The sequence below is a fragment of the Hemitrygon akajei genome, chromosome 1 (genome assembly GCF_048418815.1).
Source record: "Hemitrygon akajei chromosome 1, sHemAka1.3, whole genome shotgun sequence".
Classification (NCBI taxonomy): domain Eukaryota; kingdom Metazoa; phylum Chordata; class Chondrichthyes; order Myliobatiformes; family Dasyatidae; genus Hemitrygon; species Hemitrygon akajei.
This window is the reverse complement of record NC_133124.1, coordinates 184816863-184832106: the sequence shown is the minus strand read 5'-3', so window position 1 is coordinate 184832106 and position 15244 is coordinate 184816863. Positions and strand designations below refer to the sequence as shown.

Sequence of the window (15244 nt, the reverse complement as noted above, 5' to 3'; positions counted from 1 at the left end):
TGGAAATTTATAAGGACTTCCTTCAGCTTCTGCTGCTGCAAGAAAAAATTAATCCAAGTGTGTCAAACACATCTTTATGTCACATGTTGTAAATTCAGAACTTTACCAGATACTCCCTGTTTGGCTTCCTGTGTATCAGTGAAACCAGCGATTAGGAGACCGCTTCGCCGAGCACCTACACTCCGTCAGAATTTTAGTACACTTCCCATTCCCATTAGGTCTTAAGACGATCAAATGTAGGTGCAGATTTAAGCCATTTGGCCCATTGAGTCTACTCTGCCATTCAGTCATGGCTGATTATTTCCCTCCTCCTCAACCTCATGAGGAGGTTTCTCCTCAAGCCTTCTCCCCGTAACCATTGATGCCTTCTCCAATCAAGAAACTTTCAATCTCTGCCTTAAATACACACAACGACCTGGCCTCCACAGCTGTCTGTGATTAAAAAAAATCTAAATATTCACCACTCTGGCTAAAGCAATTTCTCTGTGTCTCTGTTTTAACTAGACACCCCAGTATTTTGAGGCTGTACCCACTTATCCTAGACTCCCCCACCCTGCAATGCTCAAGCTGAAGCCTCACGAGTACTTTGTAAAGCCTCAGCATCATATCCCTGCGCTTGTATTCAAGACCTCTTAAAATTAATGCTGATATTGCATTTGCCTTCCTCACCGTCCACTCATCCTGCAGGTTAACCTTGAGGGCGTTGTGAACAAGGACTCCCAAGTCCCTTTGCGTCTCAGATTTTTGGCGTTTGTCCAAGTTTAGAAAACACTCTGCATATTTATTTCAACTACCAAAGTGTATGACAATGCATTTTCCAACATTGTATTTCATTTGGCACTTCCTTACCCATTCTCCAAATCTGTTTAAGTCCTTCTGCAGCCTAACTGTATCCTAAACACTACCTGCCCCTCCACCAATCTTCGTATCATCTGCAAATTTGGCGACAAAGCTAATTATTCTGTCATCTAAATCATTGATACACAGCATCAAAAGAAGCCGTGCCAACACAGACCCCTGCGGAACATATGTACTCACTGACAGTCAACCAGACAGCGATCCTTTTATTCCCACTTGCTGCCCCCTACCAATCAGCAAATGCATTAACCATGTTAGTATCTGTCTTGTAATAACATGGGCTCTTAAATTGGTAGCAGCCTATGTGTGGCACCTTGTCAAAAGCCTTCTGAAAATCCAAATATACAAAATCCAATGCATCTCCTATCAATTCTACTTGTAATCTCCTCAAAGAATTCCAACAGGTTCACCAGCTAAGAATTTCCCTGAAGGAAACCATGCTGTCTCGGGGCACCAAGTACTGCATAACCTCAACCTTAAAAAATGATTCCAACATTTTCCCAACTACTGAGTTCAGGCTAACTGGTCTATAATTTCCTTTCTGCCACCTTCCTCCTTACTTGAAGAGTGGGGCAACATTTGCAATTTTCCACTCCTCCACTCCTGTTGCGCCCTGCCAGATTCCAATGATTTTTGAAAGATCATTTCAGTTCTTTGAGCACCTACTCCCTTGTAATAGTAACTGCATCCACTTCTCTTCCTTCACACACTACATCAGGCATAATACCAGTGTCCTCCACAATGAAGACTTATGCAAAATACTCAATTAGTTCATCTGAAATCTCCTTGCCACCGTTATTATTTCCCCAGCGTCATCTACTAGCGGTCCTATATCCGCACTCATCTCTCTTACTCTATACATATTTGAAAAAATCTTTTAATATCTTCTTTGATATTGTTTGCTAGCTTGCTTTCATATTTTATCTTTACCCTTCTAATGAATCTTTTAGTTGCTCTCTGTATGTTTTAACAGCTTCACAATCCTCTGTCTTCCCACTAATTTTTGCTTTGTTGTACAGGTTTCTCTTTTGTTTTTACATCAACTTTGACTTCCCTTGTCAGCCACGTCTGTACTATTTTACGATTTGAGTATTTCTTTGTTTTTGGATTTCATCTGTCCTGCACCTTCATTATCTTCTCAGAAACTCACGATATTGCTGCTCTGCTGTCATTCGTGCCAGCCGCTCCTTCTGATTTACTTTGGCCAACTCCTCTTCATACCACTGTAATTTTCTTTACTTCACTGAAATACTGCTAAGTCAGACTTTACTTTCTCCGCATCAAATTTCAAGTTGAACTCAATCACATTGTGATCACCGACTCCTAGGGACCTCTTTTACCTTCAGTTTCCTAATCGCAAAATACCAATCCAGTATAGCTGATCCCCGAGTAGATTCAATGGCAAGCTGCTATATCGCGTAGGCATTCAATGAACTGATTTTCTCAATCAACATGCATTTTAGACTCCGCCATGACCATCAGAACATTGCCCGTTTACACGCCTTTTCCATTTCCAGCTACTGTTGGAAGGCCTATATATAACTTCCTTAAGGGTCCTTTTACCCTTGCATTTTCTAAACTCAACCCACGTGGCTCAACATCTTCTGAACCTATGTTATATCTTTCCACAGGCTTTATGCCATTCTTTACCACTCACTCCCTCAATCTGCTTCACTATTCCTCCGATACAATGTGCAATAAGTCATTCAGACCCCAACTACAACCATCCCTCAGCAACGATTCAGTGGTGGTCAAAACTGAAATACTGCAACAAGATCATCCTCTTTATTTCTTATACTCCGTGCATTGTGATATAACACTTTGCTGTATTTGCTTCTCTTTTTGATTTTGCATCCTTAATACACTAATACTCGCCGTGCTGGCTGTAATTTTGTCCTATCACCTGCCTGCTCTTCCTGACAGTCTGACGCTATCTTTGCTTTTTTACCATCCATCCTAACCAGGGTCCCTTCATTCCGGATCCCACACACCTAACGAATTAATTTTAAACACCCTCCCCCAACACACACACACACAGAGCAGCGCTGAAAAACCTGCCCACGAGACCATTTATCCCCCTCAGCTTCAGATGCAACCCGTCACTTTTGCACACGTCAAACCTTCCCCAGATCAAAGAACCTGAAGCCCTGCCCCATGCACCAGTTTCTCAGCCACGCATTTATCATCCTGTTTCTATCCACACTGGTGCATGTCACAAGTAGCAATCCAAAGCTTACTACCCCGGAAGTTCTGCATCTCAGTTTTCTACCTAGCTCTCTAAATTCTGTGTGCAGGATCTCAGTGCTTTTCCTTCCTATGTCATTGGTACCAATATCTACCAAGACATCTGGCTGCTCTGCCTCTCTCTTTGAAATGCTGTGGACATGATCTGAGATGTCTCTGGCCCTGGAACCTGGGAGAAAAACATATCATCTGTGTGACACGTTCATGTCCAGTGAATGTGCTGTCTGTTCTGCTGACTATTGAGTTCCCAATCACTACCTGTCTCCGCTTCTCTGCCTTATCTTTCTGCACCACTGACCCATGCTCACTACCAGTAACCTGATCTCCGTGGCCTTCCCCTGGGAGGTCATCCCCCACAATAGCCACAGTGGTGCACTGAGCTAATTACCTACTCACATTTCCATTTTTGCTGGCAGTTACCCAGCTACTCGGCTCCTGCAATTTCGGGGTGACTACTTCCCTGAATCTCTGATCGATTATCTCCTCACTCTCCCATACAAACCGAAGGTCATCCAACTGATCCTCCAGATCCCTAACAAGGTCTTCAAGGAGCTGCAACTGGATGCACTTCATGCAATCTCCAACATCTGGCATGAACAACACAAAACGCCAAACAAAAATGACCAGCCCGGTTGTCCCTTCTGTACTTTTATTTAATTCGCGGTGTTCTGCTCACACTGCAGAGTCGGCCTCCGGAATCTTGGAACGCTCGCGAAGCTCTACTTTTAAACAAGCGAGGCCAACCTGCGACAAATCTCGTCGCTGTGATCTGTTCCCGCCGCTGATTGGGCCTCCGGAATTCCCATTCCGAAATATAAATCTATGGTCTCTACTGTTTTGATGAAGCCGCACTCAATGTTGCAGTAGCAATGCCTTATAATCCGTGTGGGTAGCCTCCAACCTGGTGGCACCAGCATCCATTTATCAAACTGATGCAAAACGAGCCCCCACACCCCCCCCCCCCCCCGCCGCTTTTCCCAACATTCCCTATCGCCGTTACTCTCACCTTATCACCTTGCCTGCGAATCACCTCTCTCTGGTGCTCCTCCCCCTTTTCTTTTTCCAGGGCCTTCTGTCCTCTCCTTTCAGATTACCCTTTCAGATTACCCTTTCTCCAGCCCTGTATCTCTTTCACCAAACAACTTCCTAGCTCTTTACTTTACTCTACCCCACTCCCACTCCCCGTTTCCTTGTTTTTCTCTCTCCTCTCCCTCCACCTTCTAACTGACTCATTTTTTCTCGAGGGACTTGTCCAGAAATGACTTTTTGGGCTCATTTCCATAGATGCTGATTCCTCTGGCATTTTGTGTGTTTTGCTTGGAGTTCCAGCATCTGCAGATTTTCTCCTGTTTGTGATAGCATCCTAGTAAACCGTTTTTACCTCATTTATAAAACCTACACACCTTCCTGTAATGGTGTTAGAATTTAAAGCAGTACTCCAAATTCAACCAAAGTAAAGCTTTAAAGGCTTAAATATTTGGAAAGCTAGAAGGGGCCATGAGAAGGCCTTGGTAAGCAGGATTAAGGAAACCACCAAGGCATTCTACAAGTCTGTGAAGAGCAAGAAGATGAGCCGTCTGAAAATAGGACCAATCAGGTGGAATAGTGGAAAAGTGTGCATGGATTTGGAGGAGGTAGCAGGAGATTTTTAGTAAATACTTTGCTTCAGTATTCACCAGAGAAAAGGACCATGACAGTTGTGGGGATGTTTTACAGCGGGTTGAAAGGCTTGATCATATAGACATGAAGAACAAACGTGTTGGAGCTTTTGAAATAATTAAGTTAGATAAGTCGCTGGATCGGACAAGATATACCCCAGGCTAATGTGGGAAGTGAGGGAGGAGATTGCTGCGCCTCAGGCGATGATCTACCAGAGAAGTCCCGGAGGATAGGAGGGTTGCAAATATTGTTCCCTTGTTCAAGAAAGAGAGTAGAGATAACCCAGGAAGTTTGTCTTAATGCAGTGGTGGGCAAGTTGTTGGAGAAGATCCCGAGAGGCAGGATTTATGAGCCTTTCTAGAGACATAATCTGATTAGGGATAGTCAGAGGTTACAGCGCGACGTGGGTAGGATGCACAACTGGGCTAAGAAGTGACCGATGGAGTTCAACCCGGATAAGTGTGAAGTGATTCATTTCAGAGGGTGGAATCTGAGAACAGAATATAACATTAATGGTAAGAATCGTGGCAGTGTGGAGGATCAGCATAAGTTTGGTGTCCGTGTCCATAGGACACTCAAAGCTGCTGTTCAGGTTGATATTGTTTTTTAGAAGGCGTATGGTGTGTTGGCATTCATTAACTGTGCGATTGAGTTCAAGAGCCGTGAGGAAATGTTACAGCTATGTAAGACCTAGATCAGACCTCACTTGGACTAATGTGTTCAGCTCTGATCACCTCACGGTCAGAAAGGGTGTGGATACTATACAGAGAGTGCAGAGGAGATTTACAAGTATGATGCCTGGATTGGAGTGCACGCCTTATCAGGATAGGTTGAATGAACTTGGACTTTTCTCCTTGGAATGACGGAGGGTGAGAGGTGACTTGATAGAAGTTTATAATACGAAGAGAGGCATTGAACGTGTGGACATTCAGAGGCATTTTAAATTTGCTTGTAATTGGGAAGAGAGGGAACGTCAAGTGTAAGTTTTTCACACAGAGCGGTGGGTTATGGAATGCACTGCCGGCAACGGTGGTGGAGCTGGATACAGTAGGTTCTTTTAAGAGACTCTTAAATAGGTACATGGAACTCCGAAGAATATGGACTACTCGGTAGGGTATTTCTAGGTAGTTTCTAGAGTAGGTTATATGGTCAGCAAATGTTTCTAAAGTATTGAAACTCTGATACATTAAGCATTGGGCCTTTCTCTTCGCAACCAGATCTCTGCCCTGGCCACAACATCATAGTTCCATGTACTGATGCATACTTTCTATTCATCACCTTTTTACTAATACTCACAGTATTAATATAAACACACATCAACCCGTCCGTCCCATCGTACATGTTATGCTACCTGTTCTTACTGTTCATTAAGTCTACCGTCCTCTTAACCCGTATACTTGCTGTCCTGGGGCCCTGGTTCTAACCTCCTGAAGAGAAAACAGTAGTTGAAATACTCAGTATTAGTAATGTAATTAGCACAAAATTGTCAGAGGCATGGAGTCATGGATTTAGAAAGCATTCATGCTCCCTGTCTGAGGTATCCCAACTTGCGTACATTTAGAACAGCTCCCTTTAAACTCTTTCTGTTCATGTACCTGCCCGAATATCTGTTTAACTTTGTAATTGCACCCAAGTCTACCACTTCATCCAACAGCACGTAACCACCATACTCTCTGTGAAAAAGATGTCCTTTCTGTCCCTTTAAATTCTTTCCCTCTCAACTTGCTCCTATTCTATTGCTTTTAATTTTATATACTCCTACTGTGGGGAAAAAGTAACAAGTCGCCTTCTTTATGTTTTTCACGATTTTCTGTGTATCTATATGGTCCTCCCACTTTCGGCCTCTTACTGTCCAAGTAAAATGTCACCAACCAATCCATTCTCCCATTATAAGTCAAACACAGTCACAGTGACATCGTGGATATTAGGTAAGTAGGTAACCTCTACCAAAATATTTAAAGCTACAGGGGAGAAGTTTTGCGTGACGTGTCAGAGCTTCTGACGACTTCAGGGAAATAACCTATGTCACCCATTTGGTATTTCGAACACTTGATATAGGATCTGGTGAATGCAACATTTAAATATTTCTTGCAAACAATGGAATTGTCAAGGCAGAGAAGCCCACGGGCCTTCATTTGGCAATGTAATTGGCGTGGACAGGCGATTGTTCATCCACATGGATATTACTGGCTGAAGGGCCTGTTGCTGTACCTTAGTTTCAGCATGTTCCTGTTCTTTATTATGAAATTGGCCACGCCTCGCTGGGGACTCAAAGGATGAATGATGAAGGGTCTCGGCAGAAACATTGACTGTTTATTCCTCGCCATGCATGCTGCCTGACTGCTGAGTTCCGTCAACCCTCTATCTTTGTTACTCTGATGCATGAAGAGTGATATGCCCAATAGATGGGGGAGATATCACTGGCCCTGTAGCTGTTGCCCGGTGTCTCCTGTATCTTCTCAACTACATTAGAGAGTTTCATGCGGTCTTCAGCATTAAAAAAAACACTCAATAAATATTACTCCTTAACATTTGGAGTACTGTGCTCAGTTTTGGTCGCCTCGCTACAGGAAGGATGTGGAAGCCATAGAAAGGGTGCAGAGGAGATTTACAAGAATGTTGCCTGGATTAGGGAGCATGTCTTATGTGGATAGTTTGAGTAAACTCGGCCTTTTCTCCTTGGAGTGACGGAGGATGAGAGGTGACCTGATAGAGGTGTATAAGATGATGAGAGGCTTTGATCATGTGGATAGTCAGAGGCTTTTTCCCAGGGCTAAAATGGTTGCCACAAGAGGACACAGGTTTAAAGTGCTGGGGAGTAGGTACAGAGGAGATATCAGGGGTAAGTTTTTGTTTCTCAGAGTGGTGAGTGCGTGGAATAGGCTGCCGGCAAAGGTGGTTGAGCCGGATACAATAGGGCCTTTTAAGAGACTTTTGGATAGGTACATGGAGTTTAGAAAAATAAAGGGCTATAGGTAAGCATGGTAATTTCTAAGGTAGGGACATGTTCGGCACAACTATGTGGGCCGAAGGGCCTGTATTGTTCTGTAGGTTTTCTATGTTTCTATTCCGTCGACGTATAAAAGGCATCACCAAAATTTCACTGACAAAAATGTGGTCTGTGCGATTTCTGCTGAATTTCCCTGCCTTCATTGAAAGGTGACTGAATATTCTGAGGCTGGCTTGTTACTTTCGTTTCACAGTATCTGCAACCCCAGAAAACGCGATTCGTCAGGGAAACTCGGTGAAGCTGATGTTAGAATCCTCCGATGTTTCCTATTTTCGCAAAAGAGTATCGAACGTTTCGACCAATTCCCTAAAAGGGGAAGGTATTGAAATTCAGTGGATACTAAATGGCCAACTGATAACTGGAACTTCGCGTTTCCAGTTCGATTACAGAAGTTTAAACATCTGCGGGTTTCGCTCGGAGGATGAGGGGCGCTACGTCTACACTGTCAAGTTGAGCAAAGGAAAGTCGGCATTTTACAGCATCTCACTTCAAATAGCAGGTTAGTCTTCATCCTAAAAAGAGTAAGTTTACATCAATATGTCACTAGTTTCACTTTTCGAACAGGCCGCTTGATGGGAATCATTTATCCGCGGAGCTGAGTTACTGGACGATTTCTTTATTCACATATCACTGCCGAACGTTCAACTGTACTCTTTTCCCACCTACAAAGGATAAGAGCCGGGGGATCAGCTGACCGCACAGACCGCCAGACGGTGGCCGTTCTCGGCCCTCCACATGCTTAATGGTCTACATTACGATGTTTCTTTGGATATTATTGAGTTGAAATGTTTGGTGTCTATTCAGCTCTCGACAGAGACAAGGAAAAGTTTCGTCATTACTTTCAGTAGATTCTCGTGGCATAGGATAAGTGGTATTGTATTGAAAGAGTTTACATGGATTACGAGACCTGAATGGAAGGATGGGTTAAGCTAAGGCACACACTCAAAATGCTGGAGAAAATCAGCAGGCCAGACAACATTCGTGGAAAGAGTACAGCTGACGTTCCGGGCCGAGATCCTTCAACAGGACTGCAGAAAATAAGATGAAGTGTACAGTTAAAAGGTGTGGGGAGGGGAGGGAGAAACACAAAGTGATAGATGAAAATGGGAGGGAAGGAGTGAAGTAAAGAGCTGGGAAGTTGATTGTTGAAAGAGATACAGGACTGGACAATTGGGAGTTTGAGAGGAGAGGACAGAACTCCATGTAAAGAAGGAAAGGAGGCGAAGCACCAGAGAAAGGCAATGGGAAGGAAAGCAGATATGGTCAGAGAGGGAAAAGGGGATGGGGAATTGTGAAAGGGGCATTACCAGAAGTTCGAGACATTTATGTTCATGCCAGCAGGTTGGAGGCTACCCAGAGAGAAGATGAGGCGTTGTTCGTCCAATCTGAATGTGGCCTCAGCAGGACAGTGGAGGAAATCATGGATAGTCATATCGGAATGGGAATGGGAAGTCGAAATATAATGGGTGGCCACTGGGAGATAACGCTTTTTCTGGAGATAGAGCCTAGGTGTTCAGCAAAGCGGTCTCCCAATCTACGCCAGATCTCACCAATATGCAGGACGACACACCTGGAGCACCGGATACAATATATGACACGAGCAGACTCATAAGCAAAGTGTATGTGTCACCTGGAAGGACCTTTTGCAGCCTTGAATGGTAGTGAGGAAACAGAGTGTAGGAGCTTGGCGATACAAACAAGGCCCCAAACAGTCTTTCCAGGTGAGGCAACAGTTCACCCGTGAGTCTGTTGGGGTCACATACTGTATGCTGTCCTCCCATTGTGGCCTCCTATATATCAGCGAGACCCAACATAGATAGGGTGTCCGTTTCACCAAGCACCTGCGCTGCGTCTGCCAGAAAAAGTAAGATCCCCCAGTGGCTCTTTATTTCAATTCCACTTCTCATTCCTATATGTCTATCGATAGCCTCCTCCACTGTCGTGATGAGGCCACACTCAGGTTGGAAGAAGAACACCCTATATTCTTTCGAGCCAGCGTCCAACTGGTGGCATGAACATGGATCTCTCAAACATCCGGTATATCCCCTCCTTCACCTTTCCCCATCTCTTTTACCCTCTCTCACCTTAACTCCTTCCCTGCCCATCGGTGTCCCGCCCCCCCCCCACCTGGTACTCCTTTTCCTAAATAGAAATCTACAGCACATTACAGGCCCTTCGGCGACCATGTAATCTACTCAAGAAACTGCATAGAATTTCCCTAGCGCATAGCTATTTTTCTAAGCTCCATGTAGCTATCTAAGAGGCTCTTAAAGACTTATTGTATCTGCTTCCACCACTGCTGTCGGCAGTGCATTCCACACACCCACCACTCTGTGGGAAACAGTTACCCCTACCATGCCCTCAGTACCTACTTCCAAGTACCTTAAAAGTATACTCCCTCCTGTTAGCTATTTCAGCCCTGGGAAAAATCCTTTGGCTATCCACATGATCAATGCCCCTCATCATCTTATACACTTCTATCATGTCATCTCTCATCCTCCGTCACTCCAAGGAGAAAGGCCAAGTTCAGTCAACGTATAAAGTACGCCCTCCAGTCCAGGTAACATCCTTTTAATTTCCTCGGCACACTCTCTATAGTATCCACATCCTTCCTGTAGTGAGGCGACCAAAACTGAACACAGTACTCAAAGTGGGGTCTGACCAATGTCTTATATAGCTGTAACATTACGTCATGGTGTTTGAACTCAGTCCTGCAGTTAATGAATGCCAACACACCTATAGAATGCATTCATGTTAAGAATGCCTTCTTAACAACGCTGTCAACCTGTGCAGCAGCTTTGAGTGTCCAATGGACAGGGACCCCAAGTCTCTTAGACCTTCCACACTGTCGAGAGTCTTACCATTAATATAATATGCTGTCTTCAAATTTGACCTACTAAAATGGACCTCTTCACACTTATTTGGGTTGAAGTCCATCTACCACTTAGCAGTCCAGTTCTGCATACTATCGATGTCCCGCTGTAACCTCTGAAACCCTCCAGTCTATCCACAACAGCCCCAACCTTTGTGTCATCAGCAAACTTACTAAACCACCCTTATACTTCTTTGGGCAGGTCATTTATAAAAATCGCAATGAACAGAGGTCCCAGTACAGATCCCTGCGGAACACCACTGATCACCAAGCGCCATGCAGAATATGGACCATCTAAAACGACCCTTTGCCTGCTATGGGCAAGCCAATTCTGAATCCACAAAGGAAGGTCTCCTTGGATCCTATGGGCCCCGACTCTCGGAAGGAGCCAAGCACAGGGAACCTTATCAATGCCTTACTGAAATCCATATACACTATATCCAGTTCTCTACCTTTATCAATGTGTTTTCTTACATCCTCACAGGATTCAATCAGGCTCATAAGGCACGACGTGCCCTTGACAAAGCTATGCTTACTATCACTAATCAGATTATATCTCTCCAATGCTCATAAATCCTGCCTTTCAATTTCTTCTCCATTTTATACTTCCGTTCCTGCTTGATAGCTTCATATTTTCCCCTTACTCCAATGAACGCATTGTCTGTTCATATTCCACTCCAATGCTACGGCAAAGGAGATAGAATTATGACCATTGTCTCCAAAATGTTCTCCCACTGACAACTGATCAAGTTAACTTCCCAAAACCAGATCAAGTACAGCCTTTCCTCTTGTATGCTTATCTACATATTGTGTCAGGAAACCTTCCTGAACACGCCTAACAAACGCCACCCCATCTAAACCCCTTGCGCTAAGGAGACGCCAATCAATAATAGGAAAGTGAAAATCTCTCATCAGAACTACTCTATTATTATTGCACCGTTCCAGAATCTGCCTCCCTATCTGCCCCTCGATATCCCTGTTTCTATTGAGGGTGGGGTCTATAGAAACACGCGGTAGAGTTATTGTCCCTTTCCTGTTTCTGACTTCCACCCATACTGCCTCAGTAGACCATCCCTCCATGAATTCCTCCTTTTCTGCAGCCGTGACGCTATCCCTAATTAGCATTGCCACACCCCACCTCTTATGTTTCCGTCACTGTTCTTTTTGAAACATCTAAAGCCTGGTAGACTCGGTAGCCATTCCTCCTCCTGAGACTTCCAAGTGTTTGTAATGGCCACAGAGTCATAGTTCCACGTACTGATCTACACTCTTAGGTTCATTCACCTTGTTTATGATACTCCTTGCATTAAAATAAATACATCTCAAACCATCAGGTTGAGTCCACCTTTGCTCTAACATCTGCCTATCCTTCCTCACAAACTCCCTTCAAGCTACTTGTGCTCCAATCTCCCATCCTCTGCCTCTTCACTTTGTGTTCCACCCCTCTCCCCTGCAAATCTGGTTTAAACCATCCCAACGGTATTAGCAAACCTCCCCGCTGGGACACTGGTCCACCTCGGTTTTAAGTGTTTCCCGTTCTTTTGTACAGTTCACATCTGTTCAGAAGAGGTTGTAATGACCCAACTATCCAAATCCCTGCAATCATTCAGCCACGCATTTATCCTCCACCTCATTCTATTACTGTATTTAATGTCATGTGACACAGACAGCAATCCCGAGATTGCTACTGTTGAGGTCCTGCTTCTCAGCTTCCTTCCTAACTCCTTGTATTAAGCTTTTAGGACTAACACCCTTTTTCTACCTATGTCGTTGGTACCACGACCTCTGGGTGCTCACACTCCCATTTCAAGCTCCTCCCTCCCTTTCTTTCTTCCATGGACTTCTGTCTTCTTCCCTCAGACTCACCTTTCTCCAGCCCTGTATCTTCCTCACCAATTAACTTCTCAGCTCTTTATATCACCACACCCCCTCCCAGTTTCACCTATCACCCTGTGTTACTCCCTCCCCTCCCCAACTTTGAATTCTACTCTCATTTTGTTTCTCCAGTCCCGCTGATAGGTCTCGGCCCGAAACGTCGACTGTAGTATTTTCCATAGATGCTGCCTGGCCTGCTGAGTTCCTCTAGTATTTTGTAGGCGTTCCTTGGATTTCCAGCATCTGCAGATTTTCTTTTGTTTGTGATACGTTACGCCATGTGGGCGTTTATTGCTTGTTTTTGAATCGGAAGAGAGTTGTAATTTTATGTAGAAACTCCCAGAGTGCAAAGGGTGTGTTCCCAACTGCCTTAACACAGGGATCAAAATTGTGGTCACAGATTTAAAATAGTTAATAAGATGAGTGCAGGAACTGTGAGTGAAAAAGTTTCTGACTTCGAATATGCTCCGCGTCATCACTGCCAGAAATACTAATGTGGGCAGAGACCTTCAACATTGGAACGTTCAGGTGTGCAGTCAGAAACCAGTAGCTAGCAGAGATACATAACCTGTGCAGGAAGGTGGTTTTATGCTAAGGCAGATAAATTATGCCATGCATGAGTTTATTGTTTGTTTTCGATCAGGAAAGAGAGTTGAAAATTTTATGTGTAACCCTCCTGAGTGCAAGTCAGAAGTACCCATCTGCCTTAGCAAAGCGATCCAAATTGTGGTCATGATTTAAAATAGTTGGTGAAATGATTGGAAGAAATATGAGGAAAACATTTTCTGAGTTAGAATGTGTTCCGCGTCATCATTGTCAGAAAGACTAATGGAGGCAGCGACCCTTAACTTTGGCATGTTCGGATGTGCACTCAGAAGGCAGTGACTTGCACAGATACATAGCCTGTGTTTGAAGGTGGGTTTCAGTCAGATAATTATTTTTTTTTTAGCTTAGATAGAATGAGATGAAATGCATCAGTTTCTGTTATAAAAGAAATGGATTGCCGGAGATTCATCAGGTCGAGAAGCATCTGGACAGAGAAACAGGAATTGTTGACGTTTTATGTCGTGGAAGTGCTTCAGCGCCGAGTGGGAAGATAACTGCTGTGGATAGTGAAAAAGGATGAGACAGGGCAGGTGTGAAGGCAAGTGGACATAAACTTCGTGTCAGGCATTTTCTGCAACTCTGTCGTATTGCGGCCGAAGTGGTGTATCCAATGCTGCATTATTCTTTTGCTTGGTGCAGTCGGAATACAATTGAAACTCCCTTGCTGTCTTATCTGCGCCTTGTGCTGCGCGTGACCGTTGGTTTGGTGTTTTGCACCTTGGCCCCGGAGTAAAGCTGTTTCATTCGTCTGTATTCATGAGTATTCATGAATGGTTAGTTACAATTAAACTTGAAATTGAACTTCCATTCAACGCAAGTACACCGACCTCTCTGTGCAAAACTCGAATCTGCTTTGTTCAGATAATTATTGAAATTCAACACGGCTTACTGCTTGTTCCTTATAGCCCTCATCACACTTGGAGGTGCCAAATACATTTAAGAGATATCACGATGCTTGTGTTTCTGCGCGGTTATTTACATAACATATGTCCTCTTTTTATTGACTAATATACTTTGTTTTTAGCAAACGAATAATCTTCTTAAACTACAGAATATCCGTGAATGTCCTCTTAAGGAAAATCTTTCCTTTAAACGTAATCAACACTACCAGTCTTTTGTGAGAATTTCTGCCCGGATGGAGCAGGTTGAAAAGGCTGAAGCTAAAAGAGTCAGAGGAGAAGCTGTTTCGCAATAGTGGGTGTTTCAACAAAGATCCCACTTCTCAACTTTGATGTTTCTTCAGCATTTGTCTCTTTATGAAGCCGAGTTAGTTGTTACTACTTCCCTCGAGTTCTGGTGAAGATTTCACGACACCACCGGCCAAACTGAGCTTTAGAGACTTCAATATGCGAGTACACTGGGAAAGTCATCTTTGTATAACACCGCAAGATAGGGATGCAGTCTAATCCTTATGAGACAGCATTATAAAACATCCCGTGGTTCTGATTTACCAGTTTAAACTGTGTCTAATTTCAATTGCCTTTCGCCACAGGATCACTGGAGGAAAAACAATTCTTTATTTGTCATTGTGTAATGAGGCAGGTTTAATGAGACAGCTGAAGGTAAAAGAACACCTAGGAGGTGGCAACCATAACATGATAAACTTCAGCCTATAACTTGCGAGAGGGAGAAACACGGAAATCTGATGTAACTATAGTGCAGTTAAAAAATGATAATTTCAGAGGATTGAAGGAGGAACTGGCCAAAGCTGACGGGAAGACAACAGGGAAGACAGTGAAACATCAGTAAGTGGAGGTTCGACGAATAATTCAAGAGACAGAGCAATTTTTTTTCCAGGGAAGAAGAAGCACATTGAACAGAGGACAAGAAAACCATGCTAGAAAGGACAAAGCAAGGACGGCATAAGATGACAGAAAATATTGGAAAGGGTAAAGGGAAGCCTTTAAGAGCCAACAAATGTTGTCGAGAAAGGTGTAAGGGGGAAGAACATGTAATAAAAAGACAAGGTAGCCAAGAAGGTAAAAGAAAATACCAAACGGTTTTATTTTGAATACATACTGGGAAAGTGGGAAGCAAGTGCGGTCATTGGACCACTTGAAAACTAAGCTGGAGCAGTACATGGGGAGAAACAGGAAGTGGCTGAGGAGCGAATGTTGACT

At 43.9% G+C, this 15244-nt stretch overlaps 1 protein-coding gene across 1 annotated transcript in view; it reads left to right on the top strand.

Moving 5' to 3' along the window:
* The window catches only part of LOC140733132 (uncharacterized), a 98113-nt gene that overhangs the window by 9643 nt on the left and 73226 nt on the right, over positions 1 to 15244 (top strand). The window contains exon 3 of the mRNA XM_073056030.1: positions 7965 to 8270. Within this exon, the coding sequence (XP_072912131.1) occupies positions 7965 to 8270 (306 nt within the window). The remainder of the gene's footprint in view (positions 1 to 7964; positions 8271 to 15244) is intronic.